Consider the following 16,498-nt stretch of genomic DNA (forward strand, 5'->3'; position numbering starts at 1 on the left):
TGTGTGGGGACAGTCAGTTGACAGGCACTGTAACTCCTCTGAGGGAAACTCTCCCACCATGATGGCCTGCCCGCCATGATGCTGTAGAGATGGAGCTGGAAAAGCAGTTCCCCGACTCACCCCCCGCCCCATCTCCATCAGCCTCTTCCCTTCCATGTCCCTGTGCTGCCTGCTGGAAGCCTGGGGCATGGGAGTCCATTGGTCTAATTCATAAAGGGTGGTCTTAAGGATACAGAGCATGGAGAGGGGAGCAGAGCAGATAGGGGAGGGGCAAAGGGGGGACCAAACACCCCGGAAACGCACTTTCAGTGGAGAGCTACAGAGTGCATCATGAAGGTGGGAGTGGGCTTGGACCTTGAGGGTGGAGTAGAATTTCACGAGACCTTTCAAGATGGAGGAGGGTGCTTGAACAAAGCCACAGAGCCAGCCACTGAAAGATGTGTTTGAGGAATACCGAGCCCACACTTCTGACCAGAACTTGTGGAGTGTAGACAGTCTGAAACCCACTGTGGTGGTTTTGAATGCCATGGCCTCGGGCCTTCTGCCTACCCAGTCTCCATGTGGAGGCGTCTGCGATCTCCTGAAGGCCACGATTAAGGACTGTTGTTTGATGTGGCGTCTTCACCAAGAGACTTCGATTCTTGTGTGGCTTCCGGGGAATACCTTACCCGCTTAGTTACATCTATCTCTCTTGGGAGGGGTTAAATTGGGGCTCGGGCGCTCCCAAGTCAGCAGCCAGTAGGGGGTTAAGCCCCTCACTTAAGGCCTGGTTGTTTTAGGGAGCCAGTTTGTTTGAGTTTACACAGCAAGGCCAGTGTTGCTATGGCTGGATTGTAGGCAACAAGTCTTATGACCTGGAGCAGTAGATTGTGTATATAACATGTCTGCATTTATTAAAGCAAGATGAACTCGGCAGCAGAGGATCTGGCTGGAGCCACAAATTCCCCTGATCCTTGTTTCGGAGCCATCACATTCCATTTGAGTGAGGTCTATCAGCCCAAACATTTTCATTAAATAAGTCGATTTGTTGAAAATCCCCAAGAGAATGAACCGAGGATTGCAACGCCCACCACCATCCTTGTTTTAAAAGACAAATGTATGATGTACGGTCCTGACTCACATTCTCTGAGCACAAACAGGTCTGCTTTTCCAGGCAGTGAGTTCCCTCCATCACTAGATGTAGTCGGACCAGACTGGGCGACACAGGCTCTCTTCCTTTGGGGAGACGCTGAGCAGGGGACAAGGAGACATTCCTAACAGACTTTCTCTCTAAGATTTCGGGGTTGTGGGAGCCTGATGAAGGAGTCAGGTGGCTTCCCACACCCCTCATTCTGCACCGCGGCACACGTACGCTCAGGGAAGGAGAGATTTTCACCAGAGGCTTGGGGGAGAAAAAGAACACTGGGGCTGGAAGGCCTGAGTTTAAATCCTAGTTCTGTTATAACTGGGGAAATAGCCACGGGCAAGTCATTCCATCCTATGACGCCCCCCAGTCCACCATATATCAAGTGGTAGTAGCGACAGCCCATGCTGATGGGCACTTGATATCTGCCAGGCACCATGCGAAGGGCCTCATGGGGATGATATCATTTATTTTCCACAGAAATGCTCTGAAATTAAAAATTCCGTGTATCCCCATTTTTCTGACAGGAAAACTGAGGCACAGAAAGGTTAGGGAGCTAAGGAATGGTGGAGCCGAGGTTTGAACACAGGCAGTCTGCCTCTGGGGACCTTAACCCTTGCCGATAACAATTGTCACCTCATCTATGTCATAGAACTTTTAGGAGACTGCATTAGAAAATGGGTATAAAAGTGCCTTTTTGGTTTTGTTTTGTTTTTTTTGCGCTACGCGGGCCTCCCACTGTTGTGGCCTCTCCCGTTACGGAGCACAGCCTCCGGACGCGCAGGCTCAGCGGCCATGGCTCACGGGCCCAGCTGCTCCGCGGCATGTGGGATCCTCCCGGACTGGGGCACGAACCCGTGTCCCCTGCATCGGCAGGCAGACTCTCAACCACTGCGCCACCAGGGAAGCCCTAAAAGTGCCTTTTAAAACGATAAACTGTTAGTCTTGGAAGCGTTGAGCAGGAAGCTGTATCTTAAGTTATAAACTTTTCCCAAACTTATTCAGCTTTGTTCAAAACTGTTTTCCTCTCTCCCAGCCTGTAGTCTCCCTTTCCTTCTTCCCCTCCTGCTTGGCCATCATCCCTCCTTTCCTCTTCCTTCCAACATCCCTCCTTTGCTCAAATATATTGGTGGAATTTGGTGGCTTTGGTGGAATCCAGGCTCAACAATGAAAGGAAAACCAATGGCCAAATTTAAAAGTACTTGTGCTTTTATTAAACAAAAAAAATAATACAATCAGGTACTGTCCAGATGTGTTTTGGAAAGGAAGATCTGTTTAAAAATCCTTAGTTTACATCATCATCATTATTATATTAATAACATTAATCATATCCTTAAAATGGAAACAGTGTTGCTTTTCTGAAATGTAAAAAAAGGGACGGCTTCAAGACACACATTGAATCACTGCTAACAAAAATAATGATAATTAATTATACAGCTTTGTGTAAAATATAGCTGGTTCTAAAATAAACTACGACTGTACAGCCTACCCCGCTCTCATTCCCGGAGCCACCCGAGAGAAGGAAAATCATTGTGATGCTGTCACTGGAAGACTTTTGCTGAATCGAACAACAAAATGGAAACCTGTTGGACACTGTGGTCTTTGGTGTGAAGGGAAGTCATAGCAGAGTGGGTGAGGCCAGCGCTGCCGCTGCCGGCCTGGGTGATCCATGGTCAACTTTAGCTCCTGCCAGATGCCCAGGTGTGGCTTAATGGTCAGACTGCTCACATCGATGCTTTGGTAACATTATTTTCGTTCTCTGGGCCCTACTCTTCTCTCCCCAAGTTGTCCCCAGAATTTATGCCCGTTTGCGCCTGCCTTCGAGGTTTCGGAAGTTGCTGGGTCTCAGCTTCATCTCAGCAAACTGGATTGAATACTCGTGGCCCTTCCAGTGGAACCAGTTAACACCCTGTGAAAAAGAGAAGACCTTCAGATTGGTTTTTCCATCAGGCAAGGTGTTCACCGACCATCGCTGTCTCGTTGACGGAACAAGACGAGTTCCGTTTCAACTAGACCGTTTGGTAGTTCTCAGCTGTCTCTTGCCGATCTGTTTGTTGATCTGGGTAGTGAAAACTTTCCGAGGGGCCGGCTGGCTCAGGCTCAGTTTTTTTACTTTAGGCAGAAGTCACCTGAGTTTGCATTGAGCTTTGACCTGCCCTCTGGAAATAAAGTGGTGGCTGATGAAACTTACCGTCATTAGGATTGGGTGCTGCAGGAATTCGGGTCGTGATTGGAGCTTACAGAATCGAGTAGCTATGTGCAGGGGTGTCTATACTTCACAGGATTCCTGTGGAGTGTTTTAATAGGGGTTCCTATGGAACGGCACAAAGAGCATATACGTGGACACAAGTTTTGCAACCTGACATATAAGGTTAAATCTTCGTGCTCTTACTTGAGAGATATAAATGAACAAGTTATCAAAACATTCTGGGCCTCAGTTTCATTATTTTTTTCTTAAGGCCCAATAATGCTAACCTTGGAAGGATGCTGTGAAGATTAAATGGGTCAGGAAAGGAGATGCCACAGTGCTGGAAACATCATACACACGGTGCTCCGTAAATATTCTTCCCCAATCTCAAGAAGGGAGAGATATTCTCGGAATTTTGGCCAAAGATTTTCCTCAAGGAAAGACTATATTTGCTTCCGGGCCTCCTAGTTCCAGGTCTGACTCTTTAGCAAAGTCTACAGATGGTAGACTCTGCCCATGGAATCCCACAGACCCCTTGTCCTACTGGGCGTGGGGGTCAGCTTCAGAGAGTCCTCCTATAAGGCCTCCACCCTGTGCACTGACACCTCTTCTCTTTAAGCTTCATAGGGCTGGGAGGGAACATGTCCACAGAGGACATAATGGCTGGTGAAATGAGGGAAAATATCGATGTTTTGTTTGATTGTAATTTTTTGACGTTGACTGGTATTGGACAGTCTCTATATCTGACAGGGGGATGGGATTTGAGAAGAGCTGACTCATTTTATGGGCAAATGTGTTTGTAATTACTCAGCTTGGTCCTTGTGCTGCCTTCCTCTGCCCTCGTTCTCCCCTCTGATAGAGGTTCAGAGCTGGAAGCAAGCCCTCCTCGTACTATGGTGGAGACTGAAGGCAGAGGGGGAAAGTGACTTCACAGAGGCCACACAGAGCCAGAGCTGGGACTGATGAACTCCCATAATTGTTCTGTGGTCTTTAACGTCATCTCCTTCTTCCAAAATTGGATGGAAAAAGAAGTTTCCTTTAGCCACGTAGCTTTTTCTCCCCCTCCCAAAGGACTTTGTGTTACACTGGTGTTAGGGGACAAGGAGATAAAGGCAATACAGTAGCTCTCAGAGTGGATGTGTTATTGAGGCCACGTGATAAGATGGAGAAAACACAGGACTGGTGTCCAGAGGTGTCCTTCAAGTCTTTCCTCCTCTGTAAAATAGGCATGAAAAGCCATGTCCTGGTCCCCTTACAGAGTAAAAGTGATGCACATGGGAGACAAGGCGAGAATGCTTTGAAAAGTGTCAGAAATTATGTCAAGGTAAGGTCTGCACTTAAGGTCACGACAATCATTTGCTGGTAGTCAAATCAACATAAACACATGTATCAAAATCATTAATAGCAGAGAGCAGCAGGTAAAAACAAAAAAACAAAAAAAAAACCAACAACAAAAGCGTAAATAAGCAAGATGACGAGATGCTTCATCCCGCCCCGGACCACCCATCAGAATTCCTGGGGCTGTTTGGTGTGATTTGTACCTTTGCCTTTCTACAAAGGGATCCCAGGTTGCAGACTGGGTAGGAGTTGCTGAGGCCCAGCCCAGGGTGATCAGTCTGGGTGAATACCCGTCCTTCCTCCCTGGAGCAGGGATGGCCGCTGAGAAGGACCATCGTGGTTAAGTAGCTGGGCCCACTAGACTCTGCCCACTTTTCAGGCACCTGCTCGTGCAGGCAGGACTCAGTGTGAGACAGTGGTTGAATTTGGTTTTGCTCACTTATCTCCACAGGGAATCTAAAAAATCCGTTTCTATGATTGCAGAAATTGTGTCACAGCATCCTGTGTGGTGCAGGGAAATTTGGAGAGCTGGAAGGTTTGACTCTGCCTCCAGCTTTGCTCTGTGACCTCAGGGAAGTCACCTTTTTCTGGAACTCGATCTTAGGAATCAGAAAAGGAAGTGACTTAAAATCTGTGGTCTTTGCTCTGAGATGTTCTTGGGGTGCTGGAGGTGCCTCTACACCAGGGTGGGGAAGTAGCACCCTGGGCCTGCATCACCCCTGGTTCACCTAGACGGCCTCTACTTTCATCTGTTTCCTTCTGGGGTTCAGACAAAGACTTAATTTGAGGAAAGCTGGCTACGCTTGGTGTCTCCCTGACCAGTGGTTCTCCTTGGGATCTTCGTGGGTTAAGACATGCTATCTCTGTGATCTCTCCTGGCCTGCGGTCTCATGGGGATTTCTCCCTCCTGGCCTGCTGGCCTCAGCCCTGCCCGGGGCCTCGCTGTCTGCTCACCTGACTGTGGTTATTGTCCCCGTATCTCCCCATCAGGTTGACGCGGTGGCAGTTCTTGTACCAGAAAGCCCCCTTGTAGGACAGGGCACAGTTGGTGATGGCCGAGTCTGTGTCCTTGTCAAAGGTGGAGAAGGATCTGCCGTTGTGGTAGGCCATGGAGTCACCTGGGAGAGAGAAAGCACAGACTGAGAGCCCAGCTGGAGCTCCCTGTGGGCTGTGAAGGGCAGCGCCAGGGTGACAACTGAAGGGCCCTGGGGTGGGCCGGCCTCAAACACTGGACCCCGAATTAGGATCCAGCGTGGGCCTGGATAGGACATGAGTGTCATCCCCGAGCCTCGTTTCTGATAGAAGCAGCATAAAGTGGTAGAAGGTAGAAGGTACAGGTGGCTTTGGAGGATCTAGCTCCAATCCCATCTCTTTCACTCTTAGCTGTGACCCTGCACAGGTCAAGCCTCTTGCTGAACCTCAGTTTTCCTATCTGTAGAATGGAACTAGCACAATGATTTGATCCACCTCAGAGGGCTGTTGGAGCAATGGATACGAAGGTGTACACTAAACAGGTAGTATGGTGTGCAAACGGTCATGATTGTTGCTATTTTTTTTTTTTTTTTGCGGTACGCGGGCCTCTCACTGTTGTGGCCTCTCCCGTTGCGGAGCACAGCCTCTGGACGCGCAGGCTCAGCGGCCATGGCTCACGGGCCCAGCCGCTCCGCGGCATGTGGGATCCTCCTGGACCGGGGCACGAACACGTGTCCCCTGCATCGGCAGGCGGACTCTCAACCGCTGCGCCACCAGGGAAGCCCGATTGTTGCTATTTTTATGATTGTGTTTGCATTCACTGTACGTAAAGGAACTCAGAGAGTAAGGTGGGAAATTTGTATTCAGTAATGGTGTGCTTTCCCCTCAAACGCAAGTATTCACAGCCATACTTTAAAACAATTCTTTTCATGCATTTATTTATTTGTCTATTTATTCATTAACTCACATTCACTCACTTATTCACTCACCCATCTAATATTTATCAAGCTCTAGTATGAGTTTAGTTTTCCACTCTGCCATGCTGGTTTTCCAGAGCTATCCTGAGACAGTCTATCTTGAGTCTCAGCCTACAGAGCCATACTTATAATCAAACCTTTCGGGTTTTAGATGTCACCGAAGAGCTTGTATATCGTACAGTTATTTTTCAAAGTGTTTATGGGACCAGTTTTCCCTGATTCTTAGACAAAAAGTCCATGTATATATAGTGCTATATGGGAATCTAGTTTGTAATTGAATATATTGAATTTTAGGAGCATTTAAGTGCCATTTCTTTCTGTGTCCCCTCACTCCCAGCCCTGGTCAATGCAGTGCAGAAAGATTTCAAGACATCAAGGCATTCTATCCTGATACTTTGGAGCAAGTTGTCAGAGGGACTCGGGTGCCTTGGTAACTGATGAAGCTATCAAGAGCATGAGGATGGCAGCTAGATATTGATGAAATAAGATGCTTTCCTGTGGAGGGGCTGCTTGCCATCAATACGCACAGGAGGATGTAGCTCCAAGGGTTAGCTCAGTGAAGGGGCATAACGTGGCTCATTTTCTGTTGGAAATACAGAAAGAGATGGGTGGAGGCCACCTTCCCACCCCTCGGTGCCTGTGCTTGCCCTGTAACAATATCCTCCTTGCCTGAAGCCATCTCAACAAAAGAGGTATTTATTGCCAGGTAATAAAATGTCAGAATTCTTTGAGGGATGCAAGAATGAAAACAGTTTTCACCCCTGGGTCTCTCTCTTCATTTCCACCAGACTGATCTCTAAAGAGCTCAGTCTTTCATTAGGTTGAGCCTGGCTTTTGGCAAATCTTGTGTGGAGGCTTTTCCCATTATGGATGCATTCTTTCAGGGCTGAGAGGTTGGGAATGTGCTATAGCATCTGTCTCTTCTGTTTCAATAAACGTAACTGAAAACCACCCCAAAGTGGGCAAGGGGTGACATGGCGTGGTCACGGTCTTACACCTGATCCCCCTTGTTACCAAGAACACTCGTCAGCAGCCCACTTGTACCGTGGGCCCACCGTCCACAGGCTGTTACAGCTGTTCTCTGAGCCTCAGTTTCCTCATCTGTATAATAGCAATATCACCTGGAGATATATATATATAAATTTTTTTTTTTTTTGAGAACTAAAAGAGGGTAATGTATATGAAGTATCTGCAAAAGCTGCTACCCGGTGGGCCTGGATGCATATCGTTTCCTTATTTGTTTCTCCTATAATGTGGTGCCAGAACACCACACAAAGGCCATTTCAAGTCAAAGAAACCTTCAAAACCCAAACTAGGTTATGTACCAGTCAAGGAGTGAAGGACTGCTGGAGAGGTGGTGAGCTCCTGGTCATGGGGGTGTGCAGGCCGAGGCTGGATGGCCACGTGGCAGGAATGTCTTAGAAGAGATTCATCCAGCTGGGTGATGGAGTGGACTGTCTGCTACTCAAAGTACAGGCCACAGACCAGCAAAGCCACCAACAGTGGCATCATGTGGGAACTTAGCAGAAATGCAGCATCTTGATTTCACCCCGGACATACTGTGTCAGCCCACTAACAGGCTCCCCCAGTGGGTCATGTGTGTGTAATAAATTGAGAAGCACAGCAGTAGTTGGGTATTAAGGCTCCCAAGAGACTGCTTTTTTCTCAGTCTAAAACGGATATCTAAACATGGATAAGAAAAAGACATATTTTGAGTGACGGTAGCTACAAGTCCATCCTGATTGTCCTAATTCCCAACCTACTCTATGTTTTGGCGACCAAAATATCTACCCAACCTTGTTCAACTGTAGTTCTGCTGGTTGGCACCTAGTAGGGATTCAAAAATTTGTCGATAAACGGATGGACCCATGAAGGAAGGAATGAGGAGTGGAGGAACTGGCTGAAAACCCGAGAAGCTTTTGCAGTTCCCTGGGCTCTGAGGATGTCTGTCCATACCTGCTGTCCCGCTGTACCCCTCCACCTTCAGCCGGTAGCGAGTCCGGGCGTCTCCCACGCTGAACTTGTCGTAGACAGCATAGGCTGACTGCCCGTGGTCCCGCAGGTCCACCCGGAGCTCGTACTGCCCTTGGGCTGTGATTTTGTTCAGGGTGTCCAGCCCTGTGGACGACAGGCAAGGGGTTGCCTAAGAAGCGCAGTGACCGAGGCCCTCATTCCTATGCACCCCGTAAGAGCAGTGGCCGTGTGTGCTCGGAAGAGGTTTGCGTCGCGCCTGGGCTTGCAGCTTGGTTTGCTCTTTGCTGCTGCAACACCAGGTGAGATATATACGGTTTCTGGGCCTCAGCTAAAATTGTGTTGACATCTTTGCCCTGCCAACCTCCTGATGTATTATGAAGATAAAGGAGATAAGGTGGAGCGCGCACCTTTTAAACTCTAAAGCTCCTTACAAGTGAAAGGCGATGGATGACAGGGACGGACATTCCCCGGCCTGGGTGCTGGAACGTAGGACAGTGCCCTGTGCCGGTCGCTTGTTGCAGTGTGGGCTGCATGGATGGATGGATGATGGCATTGTCGTGTTGGCTTGGGAGAGTTCACATTGCAGCTCAGCTCTTTATTGGCTAGATTCCTATGGCCAGCAGCGTAACCTCTCTGAGGCTCTGTTTTCCCAGGGGCATGCAAGATAGGAATTTTGTACCTTGTGGGGTGCTATGAGACTTAGAGGTTGTGGCCCTGAGGGACTTAGCATAGGATGGAAGCAGTGAAGGACATCAGTGAGGATAATTCTCTAAATGGCCCAGTGATTGACTTGAGGCTAGGCTAGGCCTGGCTGGTGGCTCTCCTTTGACTGGATTTTTATTTTTAATGACCCAGAGAATTTAAAGTCTTTCCATAGAGAATTTGACACCCTGTGTCGCCCACCAGAGCTATTGTTTCCTCCTAACCCATTTCCTCTCCCACAGTTCGCTGTGGGTTAGGACAGATGACAAGGAGGACAGAAATGGGCATTTGGGACACAAACACGCAGGCTGTATTACCAAGCCAGAATTCTTCTTTTAGGTCCCCAAATCCAGCAGTGTAGGCCTTCCAGTTTCGATAGAAATCCTCACGTCCATTTTTGCGTCTCAGGAACACCTATAAACATAACCAATGAATCTGGGTGCGCTTAAGCTATTGAAGGAAAGAGAAGACCTCTTTCTGAGAGGAAGAAACGTCCACTGTAGGAAAAGCACCCGTCCCCACCTCTGTCCTCACTAATTTGCCATGTGGCTCAGGGCACGTCGCCTCCCCTCACAGAGTCTCAGTGTCCTCACCCGAAGAATACAGATTAGTAAGACTACCACCCAGCTTTGGGTGACTGTGAGGTGCCAGTGTAGGTTCGTCACGTGTAACACACGAGCCCCTCTGGTGTGGGGTGCTGACAGTGGAGGAGGCCGTGCCTCTGGGGGCAGGAGGTACACGGGACGTCAGCGAACCTTCTGCTCCACTTTGCTGCCCATCTAAAACTGCTCTAAGAAAGAAAGTTTAATAATTAAAAAGAATACTACCCAGCTCATATGGTAACGGGATGGAAATAATTCATGTAAAACTCTTCACACAGTGCCTGGTAGATGGCCGATGTTAAGTAATAAACGTAAGGGGCTCGATGACCACTGTCATTTATAGATCACAGAGTTTTTTGAGGATCAAATGAGATAAATTACGGGGAAACAGGGGAACTGGTTTTTAGGCTCAGCTGCTTTCCCATTACTTTAAGAGAGAATTCCTGAGTGTCTCCATGTGACAGGCACTGTCTTGGAGAGCCTCATGCACATTAGCTTCGGAGGGCACGGGGAGGACCTCGGCCTCTCCTCTGCCCCCATCCCCCTGCCGGAGAGCTCTGGAGTCTGTCTCCATGATACTCACGATCCATCCACCCCCATCAGAGGTCATGTCACAGAAGACTTCCTGCTTTTGGGTCTTGTCGTTGTTCAGATAAACGGTGTAGACGCCAGAGGTCGTGTCTCCATTCAGCATGGCTTGGGAGCAGTCCCTGGGGAATGGGTACAGGACTCCAGCTGCGGGATGAGAAGAAAGGGTGGCTCTCTCAGAGCAGGACTGGGGCAGGGGCTTTCAGGTCGCAGCTCGAGTGCTTACTGACTAGACGCCTCTGGGCAAGCAACTCCACCTCTCTGAGGCTCTGTTCTCTCACGCGCAAGATGGGGATTAAAGCTATTTTGCAGGGGGTGCGGTGAGGCTTAGAGGTTACGGACAAAAGGGACCCAGTTCAGTCTCTTATACTGATGGAAGCCACCAGTGATATCAGTGGGAGGAGAGCTGAACCGCTGTGAGGGCCATGTGTCAGGTAGCACCCAATGAACACCCAGGTGCTGGCCAGGATGGCTGGGTCTCTAGCACCCGGCAGGTGGCTCACTGTGGGTGAGGACACTCTGCCAGGCTGGATGCATCTCAGGCTCTTCAGAGGATCCTGAAGCCAAAGACAAGGGTTCTAAGCCCTGAACTTGCCACTGCCTTGCCTTCTGAGCCTGGGGACCTTAGAGGGCTAACACAAGCATGCCTGGGGAACTTCCCCGTGTAATAATGTGGTGCAAAAATTAAAAACTCGATAGCAATGAATGATCTTGGGGCTATGCTTAGCAGGTGGGCTTGAGAACTGACGGTAGTAGCAGCTCTTTGTTCTGATCCGACCTCCTCGCTGTACTTTACCTTCACCTGAGGTTGTATCATTAGCTGTTTTCTTGTCTGTTTCACAGCCCTAGTCTGGGAGCATCTTTAGGGCACACTCGTATTTTTTGTGCTCCTAACACGTGCCATGAGATCTGGCAAAGAGGTGCTTTTGCCCCTTCCCCTCCCTCAGCAGGTGTGTGTAGAGTGACTAGAGTGAAGTGCGAAGGGCGGGAGACAGCGCGGGGATACACTCCATTTACCCAGGTTCAGGGCTCTGCAAAGACCCCCTCCTCCCTTCCTCAGAGAAGCATGCTTCCTCTTCACCAATGGAGCAGCTTGCCCTTTTGCCACCTGCAGAGGAGACCTAGTGGCCAGGTGTGGAGGTGGTTCCCTGGTCCTGGGACACCTGAACCCAGATCTGACTCCAACTCATGGTGTAACCCTGAGCAGGTCATTTAGTCTCTGGGAGCCTCTGTTTTCCCACCAGAAAACTGGGCATGATTACCCTGGCCCAACGTACCAGCTTCGTGGGAGGACTGTTGGTGATTTTGAATATGAACAGGCTTTGTAAATGCCTGACGGAGAACATTGAGCTTATAATGAGCCTTGACAATGGCTACCCACTGGGCTGGGAGTTCAAATACAATACAAAGGTTCTCACAAGGTCCTTATGAAGAAGGGATAGTTATTAACCCCATTATACAGATGAAGAAACTGAGGCTCCTAGAATGGCAGTAACTTTCCTCAGTCACGCAGAGCAAGTGGTGGAGATGGGGAACGAATCCAGCTGTTCTCACTGCTGGCCCCCCTTCCCTTTCACCACGAGGCCTGTAACCTCCTGCATCCACATTGCTCTAGCCTCTCCGGTAATAGCGGGGAATGGATTCTTTTCAGAAATTTGATGGAAACATTTAAAGTAGCAGTTAGAGGAGAAGTGGAGGGTTGGTTCAGTCTCCTCCGGAGCCCCTTACTTGTGGTGAAGGTGGTCCTGATGATCTTGCTTCTCAGGGGCCCATTGAGTGCCTGGATCTTGGCCATGTAGTGGGTGGATGGGCTCAGCTCTGCCAGGCTATAAGAGGTGGTGTCTGGATCCACAACAACCTCCTAAGGGCAGAAGAAAAATATAATAGCTTTTGGCCACATAAATCCTCAGAGTACAGATGATGCACTCATTTATTCACCCATCCATTAATTTCTTCATTCAACAAGAATCCACTGAGTCCCACTCTGTGCCAGCCTCCATGCTCACTTCAGGGCTTCAGACGTGGGGAGAGTGCAGCATGAGTGAAGCTCCTGGGGCCAGAAGGGGCAGAGCAAATTCAAGTAATATGAGGAGGCAGCGACCTACCTCAGCCACACTTCAGTTAGGGAAGCCGTGGAGGAGGTGGGCAAAGACCAGATTACAAAGGGCCTTACGTGCCAAGCTATGGAATTTGAAGTTTATCATGATAAGGAATGGAGGTTCCTGAAAGTTTTTTGAAAAAGGGAATGCCATGATCTCAGCTTAATCCGGTAGGAAGATGAATCACACAAAGGGCGAAGGTTTAGACTTTGAGACCAGTTAAGTCAGTGGTCCCTAATATGGCCCTTTTTCATAGATCTCTGGGAAGCTTTAAAATAAAACAATGCCTGGGCTTCATCCTAGAATGACTGGATCATAAGAGCCAGCAGTGGAGCCTGACCTGGTCTATATCTAAGAAGCTCCCTGGATGATTCTGATGCATAGTCACTCAGGGGATCTCTTGAGTCAGGAGATGATTACGACTGCTCAGGAGGCGCGGCATGATGACAGCGCAAGCTGACCCAGCATGTCTCTTTTCTAGAACAGAGATGTCCAGGAGAGGCAGATGTGTACAGCTGCTGTAGACCTATGCTAACTACACCTGCTGTTTGTGACTGGTCACTGTGCTGCTGTCCAGACGAGGGGGTTCGGTTTCAGTTCTGCAGGAGGTCCTCTTTCTTTTCAAATCCTCTTTTTACCTTCCAGTGCCTGTAAAATCACCTTTTTAGCAGATGACCTTGGTGTCAGGGATTGGAATTCAACCTGCAGTCCTAGTAAACCAAACACAACAGTGCTTTGTACCACCTTCAAGCACAGCCCACGGGCTTTAGGCAGTAATGAGCCAGTGTGGAGGCCCCTGGAAGGTTGTTTGGCATCCTCACAACTGGGAAGGTGAAGTTATCCTGATTTTTCCAGTGCGGCAGGGTTTGAGGGGGTGGGTGTTGGAGGTGTGAGTAGTTTCAAAGAAGCTAAAAGACTTGCACTCACTCCATAATTTGTTGGTGGCAGAGGGTGGTCTTGCATCCTGTCTCCTAACATGCTGTCCAGGACTCTTTCCTCCTCTACCAGGTTGACTTTCTTGAGCGAAACAGATTAAGCTGGGGACTGGTCATGCAGGGAAGTAAACCCGGGTGAGTGCCTATTTGATACCAGTGACCCAGTGACCTTTGTGTGGCCCCCAGGTCTAGTCCTTGGGGAAGAATCAGGTACAAAGCTGGGTTCCTTGAATTACTTGGGGATAAAATTACCTATCAGCTTTCTAAGCTGCTGTTCAAAGTTATTTTCTAGGCAATCAGGGTAGATCGAAATGAGACTCATGACTTCAGGTAAACAGTGAATCCTAGGATGCCTAACCAGGAAGGGCCCTTAGAGACTGGGGAGCTCAGTGCACTCATTTTACAGATGTGAGCACTGACACCCAGAGAAGGCGAGGGACTTGCCTCTGTTCACCCGGTGAGTTAGTTCACTGTTACAGCGACTCCAAGAAGGACCGTAATGGTAACTAGAGATGTGTGTCCACTCCTGGTTAAACGTGGCATATTGAACAAGACAGTTTATCTCTACTTGCTTCTGATACCCACTAAAATGAAAGTAAAGGAGATATAAAGTATAAATTCACAAGGATGAGGGAAATGGCAGAGGAGACAGGTACTTGATGTCACCAGAATCTTGATCAGTGGAAAGTGTGGAGTGGTGGAGTGACAGCTGAAGTGACAGAATGGAGAAAGCCAGGAGCTAACTAACTAGTGGGTGCAGCCACAATGCTGCAGAGCCCGGCAAGTTCAGGAATGAAATGTATGCGAAAGCAGAGATGCTTTGAAGGCCAGTGTGGGGCATGGCTGAACAAAGGTTTGTTTAAAACTTTGTATAATCAACAGATCCCCAGCTCTCTCCATCCCCCAACAGTCTGGGTGACTGTCCTTCCCAGCCCAGATGAAAGGCTGAGGTTTCCTCCCTGGAGAGGCTGAGCCAGAGGGGAGACTCTGGATTCAAATCCATCAGGCCCAACTGCAAGGGAGGCTCGGGTGCTGCGCTGGAAACAGGAGAAGTGAAGGTGTGTACACAGTGGGAGCCCAGGCTCCTTCTCCAGCAAGGCTCCTGGCAGCCTGCTTCGAAGGAGGTAGAGGATCCTCCAAGGAGACTGATGAGCTCGAGAGAAATAGTTTACAGTCCTGATGCTTGGGAGTCCCCCAAGAAAACTGCTGGGTATTTGCCCAATCACTCTACAGCGAGCCCCATAGTTGGCAAGACCTGTCTGTGCAATTAGACCTCCCAATTGGCTATTTCATTCTTGGCTCCAGTACAAAAAGACCAACAGGCATTAGGTGGAAGTCTCCAACATGAAAGATGGAGACCCAAACCAAACCAAACCAAACCAAACCAAACCAAACGGCAGCAAACCAGAAAAGAGACCTTGGAGGAAACACTATGTGGGCTGTGGAAGAAAATGCCAAGAACATATATTCTTAGAGATAAAGAGAAGAAGATAACAGGAAATGCAAACGATATGCTAGCAAAAGATCAATGTGCAGAAAAGAAGTAAAAGATCTTGGAAGCGTACAGGATGGTGACCAAAATTAAAAAGTCAAAAACAACTTTAGAAGGTAAAGGTTAGAAAATTTCTTTTGCTTGTGTGATGGTCTAAAGTTATTTCAAATTAAAAAGTAGAAGAAAAAAAATCATGGGTAGGGAATATAAATAAAAATTGCTGTAAACAGTTGATGTCCTAAGAACATGGTGACATATATTTCCTTATATAATGGAATGATGCCATCTGTGAGATACATGGCAAAGATGCAGAAGAAGCTTTTGGCCTTTGCTCAATAAAACATTTAAGGACAAAGAGTCCAGCTCCTAAAACGTCCTCAAGTCTTGTGAGCAGTGGTTCTTGACCCTGGCTGGCTGTCAAAACTGAAGCCTGGTTAAAATGAGACACAGGGAGGCTGGAGCTTACGATTCAGAAGGTCTGGCGTGGTGTCCAGTTCCTACTAATTTTTTTCCAGCTCCCCGGTTGCACTGGGAGAGGAGAAACAGCATGCAGATAATTCCTCCCTCCTTTGAGGATCCCGTAAATGTTTCGACCAGCAGTGGGGAGTTTTTTATATGCTTCCAGATACCTTGGTTGTACCGTCCACAGATTCATACACCAACAGGTAACCAGTGACAGATGCCCGGGGAGGTCTCCAGGTGAGAATGGCAGTTTCCGACTGAACCTCAGTAGCAGTGAAGTCTCTTGGAGAATCGAGGTCTGGAGAAGATAAGAATTTAAGATCAGATAAGTCAGCAGGTGTAGGACAAAGTCCCCAGCTGGGTATCAGGAGGCCTGGGTTCAAGTCCTTTCCCTACCATTGACTTATATGACCTTGGGCAAAACCTTCCCCATCTGTAAATGAAGAGGTTGAGCCAGGTGACCTCCAAAGGCGTCCATTCTCTGTGGTTCATCTCATCCCAAGGGCCACGTTTTCCTGAGCCCAACGGGATATTGACTGGCTTTAGTTGGATTTGGGAAGAAAGACACAGCCATGAACGTAATCAGAAGCCCCCTTGTTTCTGAAGAAGAGGACAGATGAATGCTGGTATCGGTGCTTGCCCCTACTCAGAGGACATGGCCTCTGTTTCTCTGCTTGCTGCAGTTTGTAAAAAGATCTCAGTGTGTAAAACCCCAGTGGACATCTAGGAAAACTTGCCTTTAAAATATTTCTCTTCAAAATATTTCCCTGCCTAGACCATGGATCATTAAATACGGGGTTTAGGGTCAGCGGGGACTGGTTTTCCACTTATAAAGCCCTCCTCTGACAATCATTTCCTAGTCCATGGGGAGAGCAAGGTCATTTCAGTGCAAAAGGAAATGGTGTGTTTCTTAAGGTCTTGACTGAGTGGCACCGGTGACTTTAGCCGATGCTGATGTCATCACATTGCAGGGAACTGACTGGGGAAATAAGAGTTGGAGAGGGATGCTGTTAAAGATAGAGGCTGTGGGTGGGCATCGTCCAGAT

At 48.5% G+C, this 16,498-nt stretch overlaps 1 protein-coding gene across 4 annotated transcripts in view; it reads right to left on the bottom strand.

The window, feature by feature from the left end:
* Positions 1–2,314: 2,314 nt before the first annotated feature.
* The window catches only part of TNC (tenascin C), a 93,953-nt gene continuing 79,769 nt past the window's right edge, over positions 2,315–16,498 (bottom strand). For all 4 annotated transcript variants that reach the window (XM_029202827.1, XM_029202826.1, XM_029202824.1 and 1 more), the window contains 7 exons: positions 15,620–15,750; positions 12,193–12,325; positions 10,460–10,611; positions 9,592–9,688; positions 8,555–8,716; positions 5,604–5,767; positions 2,315–3,032 (listed from right to left, as the gene is read on the bottom strand). In XM_029202827.1, the coding sequence (XP_029058660.1) occupies positions 2,922–3,032; positions 5,604–5,767; positions 8,555–8,716; positions 9,592–9,688; positions 10,460–10,611; positions 12,193–12,325; positions 15,620–15,750 (950 nt within the window). In that variant the 3' untranslated portion in view covers positions 2,315–2,921. The remainder of the gene's footprint in view (positions 3,033–5,603; positions 5,768–8,554; positions 8,717–9,591; positions 9,689–10,459; positions 10,612–12,192; positions 12,326–15,619; positions 15,751–16,498) is intronic.

This window comes from Monodon monoceros, unplaced genomic scaffold (assembly GCF_005190385.1).
Source record: "Monodon monoceros isolate NGI ecotype Baffin Bay Population unplaced genomic scaffold, NGI_Narwhal_1 Super_Scaffold_5, whole genome shotgun sequence".
Lineage (NCBI taxonomy): Eukaryota > Metazoa > Chordata > Mammalia > Artiodactyla > Monodontidae > Monodon > Monodon monoceros.